Genomic DNA, 14,322 nt, shown 5'->3' on the forward strand with positions numbered 1-14,322 from the left:
TGAGAAGACGGCCAAAGAAGAAAATGGGTATCCATTTAAAATACAACATATACAAGAAGAAACAATACAGGTTAGAGATCCCGGGGAGTTGTTTCTCATGTTGTTGCTCAAATGTTAATTCAATGCTGATGTAGAATCACTTTTAAAATACAACAGAAATAAATGGTGCTTTCATAAATATAGCAGTGAAGACAAAGTGGTTGTGATTGTGAACACAGATAAATAGATTTTCTCAAATGTTTATTTATACATACATACATACATACCGGGAACTTGTTTAGCAAACAGATGCTGCCTTTTAAGACTTAAAACAGCTGAATGACTTCACCGTCTACATGTAAAAACATTTAATAGACAATGTTCTCAAATAGGGACTTGACATATAAAAAGGCACTTCAGTCAGTATAACAGGACTGACAAACCTGTTTTCCTCCTTTAGCAAAAAATACATAGTGCATGTGCATTATTATTATTATTATCATCATTCTGGTACAGTGGTAGTGTAAACATGTAAGCACCTCCAAGCTGCAAAGTATTCCATTCAACACTGTCAGAAAAGGGCGCAGCAATATAGAAAAAATATTTATAAATAATTTCCCATAAATAATTTTTCCACAAAATATTTCTGTTTCTGAAGTTGTACCTTGTTAGAATAAAGACAAACTCCTTCAAAACCCTGTTAAAAAAAAAAAAGAGAGAGAGACTTTTCCTATGCAACACTGAGACAAGCTTAACCCTCATAGCTCTGTTATTGACCTGTAAACATGCTAAAAATATAAGAGTGTTTGGCAGTTGCTATCAAATGCTACTACTATGCAAGTTCAATGTTTAATTAATTACTATTGCAATTTTCAAAAGAAAGAACACTCTGTAAGCTGAAGATTGCATTAACATCTGGGCTGTTATTGTGCTCTTCAAACTTACGGCATTTACTTGGAAGCTAACCATTTCTACATTTCCTCAATGAAAACAAAAATGTTCCAGTCTGACTTATTGTGAAATTACCGCTCCGCTGTTTTATTCCACTTCCATGGCAGACAAATCTTGCTCTCCGTCAGATTTCTCAGAGGGCAGGTCTTGCGACTCTGGGGTGTTTTGGCCATCTGATGCAGAACTGGGCTCTGTGGCTGTTGGTATAGCCGGCTCTTGGGTATTTGAACCAGCAGGGACATCAGTAAGCTTCGTGTTCTCTGATAATTAGAAACAGTTATTTCTTTTCTTTTTTTTACGTTTAGATTTGAAATGCATATGAACAAGTTTTTTTTTTTTTTAAAGGGTGAAGATAAGAAAATGACTACTACTGTATGTGTACAAAATAATGCTATTTTATCCATTTTAGATCTGTATCTGTATTAGATTAATTAATTTAACATTTTAGTGTAATACACCTTAATAACTTGATTTACATTTGCAGTCTATTATTACCTAAAACATTTTGGTCATCATCTGCATCAGTACCAGTCGCCTCTGGTGACATCTTATGGTTACCAGCGACCTCGGTGAGCCTGGGTGCCTGAGGCCTCGTCTTTCTTGCAGGGTTCAAGAAATAACAATACGCACATCGAAAGGCTGAAAAGAAACAAATAAAACCCCACGCATATATTTTATGTAACCATGCTAATACATTGTGAAACAGACATAGATTAATATACATGAATATGAACCAATGGGAAAAAAATGCCTCAGATGCATAAACATTTCAGATTGATGTGTAGCACTACTTTGCATATTCAATCTTGCTTTCTTTTTGCTTACAGGAGTTGGTAGTGGCAGAGGCATTTAAGAGCCATATGATATACTATGCTGCCAAATGCTAGAGGGCAAATGAAGGCACAGTGTTTGATGGAGACTGACAAAGTGTGCTGTGATTCTCAAAGTCTCACCAATATATTCAAATTCTTCTTTTAATGCCATGCCGTTATGGGACAGACACTGCTGACATATGAGAGCGTATCTATGAGGAAGGGAAAACACAACAAACAAACAAACAAACAAACAATCTATTAAGACATTACATAGCATGTGAACAGGCACTGGATAACTCAGTATTACCACTCCTAACACAAAGTAGATTTAAAATTTCCAGATAAAGTAGTGTGCAACATAAAAAAAAACAATGACTACAAACTGTAAAAAAGTTGTTTTAAAACAGAGACTATATGATTTTAGCTGATAAAGCTACAACTATTGCAGGCTACTACAAAAGAGTACTATATTTCAGTGTTGAGTAGCTGCAATGATGGACAAGTTTAAATTAATGTTTAAGGGAAGCATGATCATCATATATTAAAAAGGAGGATCGGTGCAAGAAGAATAAGAGTTGTTTTCAGTTTGCCTTTTCAAGAGCTCTTTCAAGGTTTAATAAACTTAACTTTAAATGGTTTGGCATTTAAAAAAAAAAGAAGAAGAAGATTCTGCCTAAAAAATTCATTTACAGTTTATTTCAACACAGCTATATTCCGATCATCTAATATTTATCAAATTAATGCACTTCAGATGTTTACAACTTTTTCATGACATGATACACAGGTTGCATTTACTTTACTGCATTACTGAAGAGACTCGTTTTCCCATTTTATTTACCTGTTCTGAGGGCCATCTCCAACAAGATACTCTATGACTCTGTCCATAGCACCTCTCTCCCTTGGGATCACAGGTCTGGCCAGCGGTGGGCCTGGGGGGTGCATCCCTGTTAAAGGATAGCATCTTTGCCTGTTAGATGCACTCTGCAGCTTGGAATACATACTTCAGGAAACAGGTGCTGCTTACAGTAATAAATCTGTGAAATAGTTTGGTGCACAAACCATGATTAATTTTACAAAAAGCTGCCTCTTTTTCTTAATGACTTAACACCGGATCGCACTTGCAAAGCACGTCCCGAATCCCTGCTGCGTTGGTGAGTAGTAATTAATATAATCCAACATCAAGAGCAATCATAGGAAGATGACTGGTCATTTCTGTGAGACTTGGCAGAGTCTCAGTATCCTGCTGGTTATTAATTTACCAACATATGGAAACTCTGTGGTGACTCTTTGTATCAAATTGCTTTTCACTTTCAATTTTCAGCAGAAGCAGGTGATAACATCAACTCATGTAAACCATTTGTGAGGTGTTCCCAATGCCAAAGGCAATTTCACTAAGCATTAAAAGACATTTAGTGAGATTCTACCACCATTGCCCAGAGAACAAATGCAGGTCTGGCTAATTAATCATAGTTAATGTAATACTGCATCGTGCATACCTCACAGTTGGCATTCCACATGGCAATTACAGCATACAGCTTCCACTACTCTAGGAGCACATTTTCCTTTACTGTTTGCAGTTATTTGCTTTTTTTTTTTCTATTGAGTGGTCAGTCCAGAAATTACTGATATTGAATATTCAATACCCCTATACCCCACAGATGTCTTCCATATAAAACAACTGCTTTATGAGAAATGTTTCATCTATTTTTCTGGTTGTTCCTTTTCAATCTTTAAAAGCAGCCAATGATGATAGGTCATATCCTCTTGAGGTAAATATTATACAAATATTATGGTCATAGTAACAAAAGTTATCAATTGCAATCTCAGGCCCAAGTAAGACACTTAGTGGACAAAAGTTAGACCATATAGTTAGATATTGTTATCATACATTTCCACAATTATCCACTACCTTACTGTACAACATACTACAGCCTTTCTGACAACACACACCACAGAGCTTTGAACAACTGGGGACAAAGAGCCAGGAAAGAGTAAATCACACCTTAATCGACCACATTATGATCTGGTCCCCCTGTGTGTAGGTAACTCACCGACTCCTGGAACAGGTGTTCCAGGGGTCACAGGCTTCCTCATCAAGCTCTGCTGAGCAGCTATAGCTGACAGGCTCCTCTCTGGGGGTCCACCTGGAGCAGAGTGGGAAGATCTTCCAGGATAGGTGGGCCTGGAGGCAAGAGGAGGGCGGGCAGCAGCTTCGCTTGCAGGATTCACCACCACTGGGGGGGTCTTTGGGATGACATTCCGATGGCGGAGTTCTAACACAGAAAACATTGCAGGATGCTTTAATAGCATAATAGGAAATGCCAGAGTCGAAGTAGGGCAAATAGCATTGTCTCCCGAGAACGTTCAAAACTCACTGCTACCTTGTCCTGGTTTTGGAGTTATCTGAGGAGCAACTGGAGTAGATTCAAGTGCCTTCATACAGAACAGAGGAGTGTACAAGAACATGCTTTAATATAAATATATATATATATATATATATATATAAACTGAATGCAATTAGACAATTTATACAGCAGAGAAAAAAAAAACAAAAAAGAACTCACAATATTTTTCTTGGAATCAGGATCAAATCTCTCCAGAATCATTTTTGCATTTTTATATGTTTCAGTTTCCATAACTTCTTCAAGCTGGAAAAAAATGCAAAAACATTAAGGAATAAACTTAAATTATCTTTTAATTTATTGCCTGAAAGTATTTATCACTGTTAACATATCAGAGTAATCATTTGCTGATCATGTGTGTCATAAACTGGCATTTATAAATACACACAAATATCTTAGAATCACCTTCAATAACATCGCATGTCAAAGTGACTGAGAAAAGAGCCCTTAAAGCAACTTCACTGCATTGTACATCTTCATTTAGAGTAAGTACAGAACATTTCTTAATGTTTACATATAATATGAGGAATAATTACATTCACTACTTCGATAATGGAGAGTGTGAAAATCCATCAGCCCTAATTATTGAAAGTTATTAGACTTGACAGAGGATGACAAGCAATTTCTCAGATTTATTTCTTTCCTGTAGTAAATGAAATTAATTAAAGTGACATTAGAAGAGTAGTTTACTGGTTCAAGGTTTTGTACCAATCAAATGTTGTCTTCACAGAGCTTAGAGTATCTTACAGCAAATTGCTGAGAAGATAACCAAAACTAATTTTATAAGGCATTAAATGTCAATCCTGACTTTACGAGTGGACCGTTAAGAATCAAAATTACAATTTTTTTTTAAGTGGACTTCAGGCTACAAGTAAAAAAATGCCAAACTATATTTAACTCATTCATTGTTTATGTCATATCAAGGATGTAGCAGCACAGGACAAGACCAACTGAGCTGTTCTATTCAATTTCAACGCATATATTCATAGCAGACTTAAGTTTCTTAACACTGACAAATACACCCATCAACCACTTTACAAACTTGTTCAGCTGCTCTTTAACACAAGTATCTAATCAGCTAATCACATGGCAACACCCCAGTTTATTTAGCCATGTAGATATGAAAACCCGCTACATTTCAAACTGACCATTAGAATGAGGAAAAAAAGGGACTTTGAATGCAGCACGGTTCTTAGTGCCAGAGGGGCTGGTCTGAGTATGTCAGAAACTGCTGATGTATTGAAATTTTCCCATGCAATCACCTCTAGGATTTACACCGCAGCGAATGATAAAAATTAAAAATTAAAAAAAATTAGTAAAGGGCCAAGTTCAAATCATCTCCACAGTCACCAGATTTCAATTCAATGGAGTATCTTTGGGAATTGGCTGGAACAAGAGATCATGGTTCTGCAGCCAACAAATCTGCAGTGTGTGATGTTATCATATAAAAATGAATATAAATCTCTGAGCACCTTGTTGAATCTGTGCCATGAAGAAATGAGGTAGTTGGAAAAGCAAAAGAGGGTCCAAACCAGTACTAACAAGATGCACCTAATGAAATGGTTGGTGGGTAAACACTAAGTGTAAAGAATGTAAAAGCCATTTCACTTATAGTTAAAACTCTAAACCACTGCAAAGATTATAATTACCAATATAAATCACCATCCCCTAAACAGAAAAAAATAAAACACTAACAACAAATAATTGATCACACATTTTTGTGGCTTTCAATGATCAAGCCTTTGAAATCTTACATTACACACTTAGGTAGAGTCACAGATCATTGTGCAAAGATGCATGGCAATATCTTTTCTGAAATGTGTTTTTGAATTTACGTAACTGATTGCTGACACTTTTGTTAGATTTTTGGAATGTCGCCCGTTTAAAAGATGTTATTAACTTTGGCTGAATACATACAATCTTAGAGGCTTTATAACTACTTGAAACAATCAAACACAAAAAGCAAATATAAAAATAAATCATCTTCAAAGACAAGCACAGGGAGTCTTGTAATAGATGGTGTAGCACAGGTTCTCTATTGTGCCAAGCCCATCTTCAAAAGCTCCCGACGAAAAAAGGTCATATTCAACCTCGCAAACCTTTTTATGAATCATCGACATTATGAGAGAATTCACGTTCAATTTGAGTCAAATAAAATTTAGCACAACAGCATCAGTAAACATAAATCATATCAGGCAAACTTATTATTTTCACTTCATAATTTTCTTCCCAGGCAACCTACAGTGTCTCAATTCTGCACAGCACTGCACATAAAAGTATTTCTGTATTATAAATAAAAAACATCACTTACTATTTTCCTCTTTTCTGCTTTAAGATCCTCTAACTTTTCATCTGGAAAAAAAAAACGTTAGGAAATCCAACATCTGTTTAAACATAAATTTATTTAAAAAAAACAAAAAAAAACAAAAAAAACCCTTACTATTTTTTTCAGTTCTTCTGGAAAAAATTTTTATCAGCAATTTTCGAAGTAACCACACTCTAAACAGAAGAGAAAAAACAGCCATCTCAATAAATCACAATTACAGTTTAGTGAAAATATGATAGATTATCTCTTATACTTACAATAACGGAACTATTAGAAAGGGAAGAGACAATATGAGCCGTCCCATTAACTGTTCGGGCAGATACCAGAAATACACAACTACACAAGTGATCAAGTAGAGAAGCGACGAGTAGAGAAGCAGTCGTCCAACCCATATCTTCAGCTGCCTTTGATTTTTCTCACTATATTCTTCAAGAACCTGTATGTCCTGTGGAGAAAAATGAAAGGATCATGAAAGGATCAATAATAAAAATTAAAAAAGTTTGAGTTTGAACTTACATTTTATATTCAAACTTCTATTAACATATTTATAAAAATAACCATTAATGTTTTGAACATATTTTAACCTCAGTCTCATGTAATGCAGGTCATTCAATTGCAGTTTATATATTTATCAGGAAAATTATTAATATTTTGTTAACACCATTTCACCTATTTTGGATCATTACTAAAACTGGTTTTCTACATGCCATCAAGTTTAAGTTTCAAGCTTTATTTGTCACATACAGATAACATTGGCAATGAAATTCTTAGGCTCAGAGCTCCCTCAATGTTGTACGCAAACTGCTGTTACAGAGATGGATGTGAAGAAAAAAAAACAAAAACCTGTTGCTATTTGTGTGGTAATGTTATGACAATACAAGGACACTGTAAAGTCCACTTGTGTCCCAAGAAGGAAGTCATTGTAAATCAGTATCAAGTTATTCTGAGTTGTTGTTGTGTTTTTTTGTTGTTGTTTTTTTTGAAGTGGGGTTTCATTTATGCAAAACATACATTTTGGTTTATCGTTGGCCAGAAATAACAGCATAAAGCTCACTCTTCAGTTAGCTCATGTAACAGACTCACTGACTAGAAACCCCTCAAAGGCCCACTATGAGCCAGCTATGGCCTTGATTATATATTAACTAGTTCACAACCCAAATTAACATGCACTGAACATTTGGAACCAAGCCCCATCGCCACCATACCAAATACATCTTTTGGAAAACTTGTGCCAAGTTTCCTAGACTTTTAGAATCAATGCAAATGCACACTAACTCTGTCTCTCTGTGGTCTGCTTTTTTTGTTTTCCTCACACACCAACCAGTAGACAGATTGCCTCCCTGAGTCTGGTTTATCCTGTTAAAAGGTAGTCTTTTTCCTTTTTTTTCTCTCCACTGCAGCCAAGTGCTTGCTCACAAGTGATCACTGCATTTCTGCCTTTATAGTGATAAAATAAAAGGCCTCAAATGCCCTTTTGGTTTGGTCTAATATAAATAAAATTGTGTTGAAAATTTCACAACAGGCTTTTCCATTACGACTTGGGCATGATCCTGCATTATCTTAATTTAATTTAATAAAAACTAATATAAATGCAATAAGATGCTGTGGAAAAACAGCTAGATGCAATCTTGCAGTGGGGAACCGTTAGGGTTATAAATACTGGAACAGTTTTATTTTTCTTAGATGCAAACTTTAAGTGCAGAATTTCATCCAACATTCAGCATTTGCATCACTCCCTTTACGATATTTCTCTCACTACATTTTAGCAAATAACCTAAGCTCACCAGACTAAAGAGATGTGTAATCTAACATAGGGATTAACTGGAAATGAATCATTTGGTCAGAACATGAGTTTTCTCTCACCTCAACCATTATTACTTCACACATAAACAGGTACTTTATGCTTTTTTAAACTGAAATGTGACACCACTGCTTCAGGCTGCTGACTATCTATTCTAAAAATAGCTACTGGACAAAAATGGGACCACTCTTGGCCACTATGGTTGCACTGTAACATGTGTGTGTGTCACTCTAAGCACGAGCTGGTCTCACATTTAACCTTACAGTGGTCTGTTTGTGTTTACGAGTGTGCTGTGTGCTATAAGTCACACACAAACACACGCTCACAACATATATATATTCTTTCACAGGTGAAGAATTGAAGCTAAACAAAAAGCAGCAACACCCATTGCATTGCAACTTCAATGTCATTGATGTCTTTGTGACAGGAAGATGTCATCATGTCCGTGCTCCAAGGACAGGATCTTTAAATAGTCTGACACTGGCTGCAATGCAGAAGAGCAGTAAAGCTCTATCACTTAGCAAATAAGGAGCTGCTATGGCAGTCACTGAAGGTCGTTGCTTATACAACACATTTAAGTCATTTTTTTCTGCATCAAAAACTGGCTTGATTGAGCATAAAAACCAATTGTGCAATAACCAATATTTATCATAGATTTGCATTAATAAAAGACAGGAAGTTCATATTGTAGCTTGAAAGGTTTTTTTTTTTTTATAAGTTAAGCGTACCTTGTCAATTCCTTCCAAAATCTCCACAGTGGATGGTTTCGCCTATAAGACAAACAGTTTGAATAAGAGGTATTGTACAATTACGATTTCCAAAACAATAGCGCTCTTTGTGAGGAACTTAAAAAAAAAAAGAGAGAGAAAAAAAAGATCTGGAAACTTCCTTTTTCTTCTTCCTACTTTTGTACGTGCATTATGTGTGGTCTTCTATTACTAACAGGCTACCCTGATCATGCAAATGTGCATTATGTCATGCCAACTAGAACACAGATGTACTGTTTAGACATACAAAATTTATGTAAATCTATCCAACCATGAGATCATTGCTTGTGTATTACGTTTGGTGTGGTAGAAATGGTGCCTGTTAAAGTCATGCTTCCAAAGTAAGAGTTTAATGAAAATGATTCAAAACTATCAAAAAGCAGAAGTAACACTAACTAACTGCACTGTAATTTGTTTCACATGACATGGTTAATAAAGGTTTGAATACAAACCCTCCACCGTGAGACCGCAGCCCCCATGTTGATGAAGAAGAAGGAGTGTAGGTTACTCTGTTACTGGGACCCTCCTCTGATGCCGTTTCACAAATTACCTCTCCACCTGTTGACAGCAGTAATGAGTTGTGAATACACACTCGGTTGCCAATACATTAGGTACATTGTGCTACAACTGCCGCAGTATAATACAGCATTCCCGAAATAAATCCAGCAGTTTTAATAATACTTTTTCTGTGAGGCTCATTTGTAGTTAAACTGTAGAGCTATAAAGCATGTACTTCTGTATATGTACGTGCAACAGCAGCTCCAAACAATCACAGAGGAGCGTTCACAGCTTCAGCGGCTCGTTAACAGCTATAGGTACATGTTTTGACTGACGTTTAGAAAACATACACCAATCCTCTTAAGTCACCTGTAAAACACACTTAAACGCTTTTTATTAAACTTCATCAGTGACTAAGCAGAAGTAGGTTGTCCTTGTTAGCTCAAATTAGCAAACCTAAACAACTTTCCGGAGGCGTCAGCAAGAACCGAGCTGACGTTAATAGTTATCTCACAGGTTTTTTATATCGCTTTTTTCAGCCAACATGTACTAAATAGCCTATAATAAATGAATGCACATATACATTAGCTTTGAGGTGCTGCAGCTAAGTTTGTGTAATCGCTAGCTTGCAGGGCTAACACTACTGAGCCCTGCAGTTCACCGAGATAACTAAAGCAAGGTCGCCAAGTTTCGCCAGAGTTTGTACACACAAGCGAGGCCAAATTATAGAAGTGCTAAGTAAATGAATAACAGCTCCGTGTTTTGACAGAGACTGGTGTATTTACCTTGAAAGTTGTGTTGTCCTGTTTCAACAGCCTGTGGCAGTCGCTCCTGTCTTTGCACGGAGGGTGTGTGAGCCAAGATGGGGGAGTGTCCACTCGAAGAGCCAGCATGGAGCATGAGCACACCGGGGCCTTCACGGGAGTTTGGTCTGTGGCTCATGAAGCCTGGTACAAAGCTGTGAGAAACTCAAACTAATTTTAATTTTAGACAAATATAACATGAGTTAATACAAAAATTAAGTTCTTAAATAATGATTTCATTTATTAACAGGTGGGGGAGGGGGTTAGGTTATGGGAAAATGTAATTGCCCCCTAAACTTACACTAAGTGGTTGTTCCAGTCAAGTGTTTATGATAACTGGCAATGAGTCTTTCACATGGCTGTGGAGGAATTTTGGCTAACTATCTTTTGCATAATTTTTTTGTAATTCAGCCACATTACAGGGTTTTCAAACATCAACGACCTGTTTGAGGTCATGCCAAGCATCTCAATCTGACTTGAGTTAGGACTTCGACTAGGCCGCTCCAAAACCTTCATTTTGAGGCGGTTCAGATCATTGTCCTACTGCACAACCAAAGGGTGCTTGGGATTCAGGACTTTTTTCTTCAGGATTTTCTGGTGGAGAGCAGAAATCATGGCTCTGTCAATCACAGCAAGTCGTTTAGGTCCTGAAACAGCAAAGCAGCCCCAAACCATCACAAAACCATTACCATGCTTGATTGTTGGTGTGTTAGTTTTGGTCACATGTAACAGGACATAAACTTTCCAGAAAGTTAAAGATTTGTCTCATCAGTCCACAGAATAATTTCTCAAAAGTCTTAGTCTTATGTTGGTCATCTGTGAATTCCTGGGAAGGTTCCCTGCTGCTCCAAGAATTCTTCATTTGTGGATAATAGTTCTCGCTGTGGTTCTGTGGAGTCCCAAGTCCTTAGAAATTGCTTTGTAATTACTTTTTCACATAGGACGAAGTAGGTTTAAATAAGTTTCCCCCTTAATAAATAACCATTTAAAAACTGCATTTTGTATTTATTCTGGTTATCTTTTGCTAATATAAAAAATATGTTTTTTTGTTGATCTGAGACATCTGAGTGTGAGAAGATCAAGCAAAAAAAACAAATTAGAAAGGGGACAAATAGGTTTTCATAGCACTGTACATTTTACTGTTACCCTTATAACTAAGCTATGTACACCCTGTAGACATATGCAAGAGAGAATTAATCCCCCCTCTAACAATTTCTTGATTTCAGTGACAGGCTGAATGGTAAAAACTGAGCGTGTGATCCAGCAAATGAAGTAACCCGTCTGACATGCACACGACATGAACATAATGCTGATACTGGATAGTGTATCGACATTAGTAGTACTTGCTGCTCAGTAATTGCAACGTTAAATACAAAATGGTTATTGTGCATGCACTGTTACATTTTTATGCTGTAAATATATATCTCCAGGTAAAACTGTCTGCCAAATGAATGTAATGTGCTAGTGGTTCTCATGCTATTATAAAGTACAGATTTTATAGTAGGTGTTAACAGTTTTTACAGTGTTTCACTGTGCAACAAAGGTTTTTTCAAATGCAAAGCAAGCATTATATTTATTTAGTTTGTGTAATATGTTCCCATATACCCTTCAACAAACATTACAAACTGCCAATAGCTGAAAATTCCCATGTTTATATTTTCATTTGTGGTTGCACATAAAATTACCAATATAGCTAACTATATAGCTGTGATATTCATTAGTGGGAATGTGAACACAGCACTAGCCTGAGGGTGCTCAATAAAAGCTAGAGTGGATAAAAAAATGCCTGTTATTTGCTGGAAACAAAGATGAAAAAGTGGAATTAATTAAAGAAAAAAAACATGTTCCAGTACTTCCAGTAAGTACATTATAAATTGCTTTGATGGCAGACACCATGCCGTTTCTGTTTAATTCATGAAAAAAAAAACTGCTTTGAAAATCATCTGTAATTCATTCACTGGGGGGAAAAGAGGTAAAAATGTTTATGATTTTTCATCATTAAACTTTGTTTTTTCCATCCCTGGGCAGCCTGTACAGAGCATGTGAAAAATATGAAAAATATAAGTTTGCTTTCACTAATTGCTATATAAATACTAATTTAGTTCCAATGAAAGGAATGTGCACCCAAGTTTATTTTAATGTCAAGTTTATCTTGAATGCCAGTTAGATTGCTGAAGCACCACAATTAAAGCATCACAATTAATGCATGCAGAATTTATTGGAAAGCCATCCAAGAGTTTTTGAGACATTTCAATCAAAGTCAAGTGTATGGTGGTTTCAAAGAAAAGACAAGTGAATTTTTACTGATATAAAGATTTATCTAAAACAAAGGAAAATGTTGCCATCATTCAACAGTTGATGAGTTCACTTTGGAGTGAAGTAATGGGCAGTAAGTAATCACATGGCCAAGCTGTTGTTACTGGAGTTAATTATTTATTTATTTGTATATATAGGTGCATGTTTGTGAGAGTGCCCATATGGAAAAGATATCTTGTAGTTTGTATTTGTCTTGTGTGAAACTTGTATGAAAAGCATACAAGAGTGAAAACAGATATAAGATCCCTTGAAAAATTATATAAATGAAACTTGTATGTTTTGGATACTTACTAAAACAATACATGAAAGTAATGAGAAAGCGGCCACTTTCATGAGTAAATCAAATAAGCCTTATATGATTCACTATATGAAGTAGGCCACATCTTATGCAAGTCTTTTATAAGTTTTTTCTATTTCTTTTCCATATGGGTGAAAAAGAAGAAAGAAAAGCTGGTGGCCGAAATGGCTGAAAGTCAATTACACATCTCCCAGGCCACTGCCTGACCAAAGAGACTTTCAGCATTGCGTTTTGGGTCTTCGGTCTCTTTCCCTGCTGGAGATTCATTAGTTGTCCAAACTGTGGCATTCACTCATTCTGGATCATGTCCTTTTCACCTTTTGGACAAATGTGATAAAACTAACAGATATGTGCTTAGACTAACATGATGGAAGAGTTGATAACTACAATGGTGTCTTAAAATCAGCATCTCGTACAGTGCTTTCAGAGATCTTTTGGGGAGATAGTAATGGTGCTGCATGTAGATGAGCTACAAAATGATGGAAATTAAATTTAAATGGCTCACATTTTCCATTAACCATGCTCTAATTAAACTTTGATGGGATGCACTGGTTTCCAACACAATGTGACCTGAAAGTTCTGTATACACTTGTCTGCCCACTTTCCAATAAATGGATTAGGCACAGAGGCTTGTCATTTGTGGGGCTTCTAGGGTCCTCTGTCTAGACCGAGGAACAAGTACACTGTATGCATGTTAGATTTATGTATTTATTTTAAATATATTGATTTTTTAAATATTCATTTAGCTTTCCAGTCTTTAATGAGATTATATAGAATGTCTATAAAAAATGACATGCCAACATGTTTTCACCAGCTGGTTTTTTGAGCTACCATTTTTGAAGCTTTGACCTGAGCAGTTACATATATACGCAATCTAAATTTAAAACTGAGGGACATTAAACACTCATGATTTGTCCGACATAAAGTAGAACTTCTTCATTAAAACCTGACATTGGTGACAGAGCCCTCATCAGGAGTGTTAGAATGGTCAATAGTGGCTGAATTAAAGTAGCAGGCCTGAGGCAGAGATAAGGTGCAGTCAAACCAAGTATTGGTCTTCACCAGTAAAGAACACACAAAATAATAACTAAATAAAATAAAGCGATGCTGTGCACAGGTGGCACTTGTTTTCTGCAGCCTCTGATGTTAACTGGCAGCCTTTAATAGACTGCTACTAATTGAACCCCAAGCCATACCACTGTGTATTGTTACATGCTGAACTAAATCAATCAAATGGCCTAACCAAACTTGCCATGCTAATCTATATTTCAGTTCCTAGACCAGAACTTCACCAGTACAAGCTGGGAAGCTACCAACAAGAAAACACGTACAGAAAATCTCAATCTCAAACATAAAAAATTCATTT

At 36.2% G+C, this 14,322-nt stretch overlaps 1 protein-coding gene across 1 annotated transcript; it reads right to left on the reverse strand.

Annotated features, from left to right (window-relative positions):
- Positions 1–223: 223 nt before the first annotated feature.
- Positions 224–10,438, reverse strand: lnpa (limb and neural patterns a). The gene is made up of 13 exons (XM_084908603.1): positions 10,325–10,438; positions 9,494–9,599; positions 9,003–9,044; positions 6,731–6,918; positions 6,588–6,646; positions 6,459–6,499; positions 4,310–4,393; positions 4,127–4,178; positions 3,797–4,018; positions 2,584–2,689; positions 1,884–1,954; positions 1,426–1,569; positions 224–1,190 (listed from the first exon to the last, which is right to left on the reverse strand). The coding sequence occupies exons 2-13, from the start codon at positions 9,518–9,520 to the stop codon at positions 1,018–1,020; spliced, it is 1,209 nt and encodes a 402-aa protein (XP_084764729.1). The 5' UTR covers positions 9,521–9,599; positions 10,325–10,438; the 3' UTR covers positions 224–1,017.
- Between the last annotated feature and the right edge of the window lie 3,884 nt (positions 10,439–14,322).

Source organism: Perissodus microlepis, chromosome 16 (assembly GCF_051167445.1).
Source record: "Perissodus microlepis isolate ML-2025 ecotype Zambia chromosome 16, ASM5116744v1, whole genome shotgun sequence".
In the NCBI taxonomy this organism is placed as follows: Eukaryota; Metazoa; Chordata; class Actinopteri; order Cichliformes; family Cichlidae; genus Perissodus; species Perissodus microlepis.

Excerpts from the sequence above, each read along its gene's own strand:
- lnpa (XM_084908603.1), bottom strand. The coding sequence starts at position 9,520 with ATGGGGGCTGCGGTCTCACGGTGGAGG. Across the intron at positions 4,179-4,309 it reads CTGATTCCAAGAAAAATATT|GCACTTGAATCTACTCCAGT; the intron begins GTGAGTTCTTTT and ends TTCTGTATGAAG. Across the intron at positions 1,191-1,425 it reads TGATGACCAAAATGTTTTAG|AGAACACGAAGCTTACTGAT; the intron begins GTAATAATAGAC and ends TCTAATTATCAG.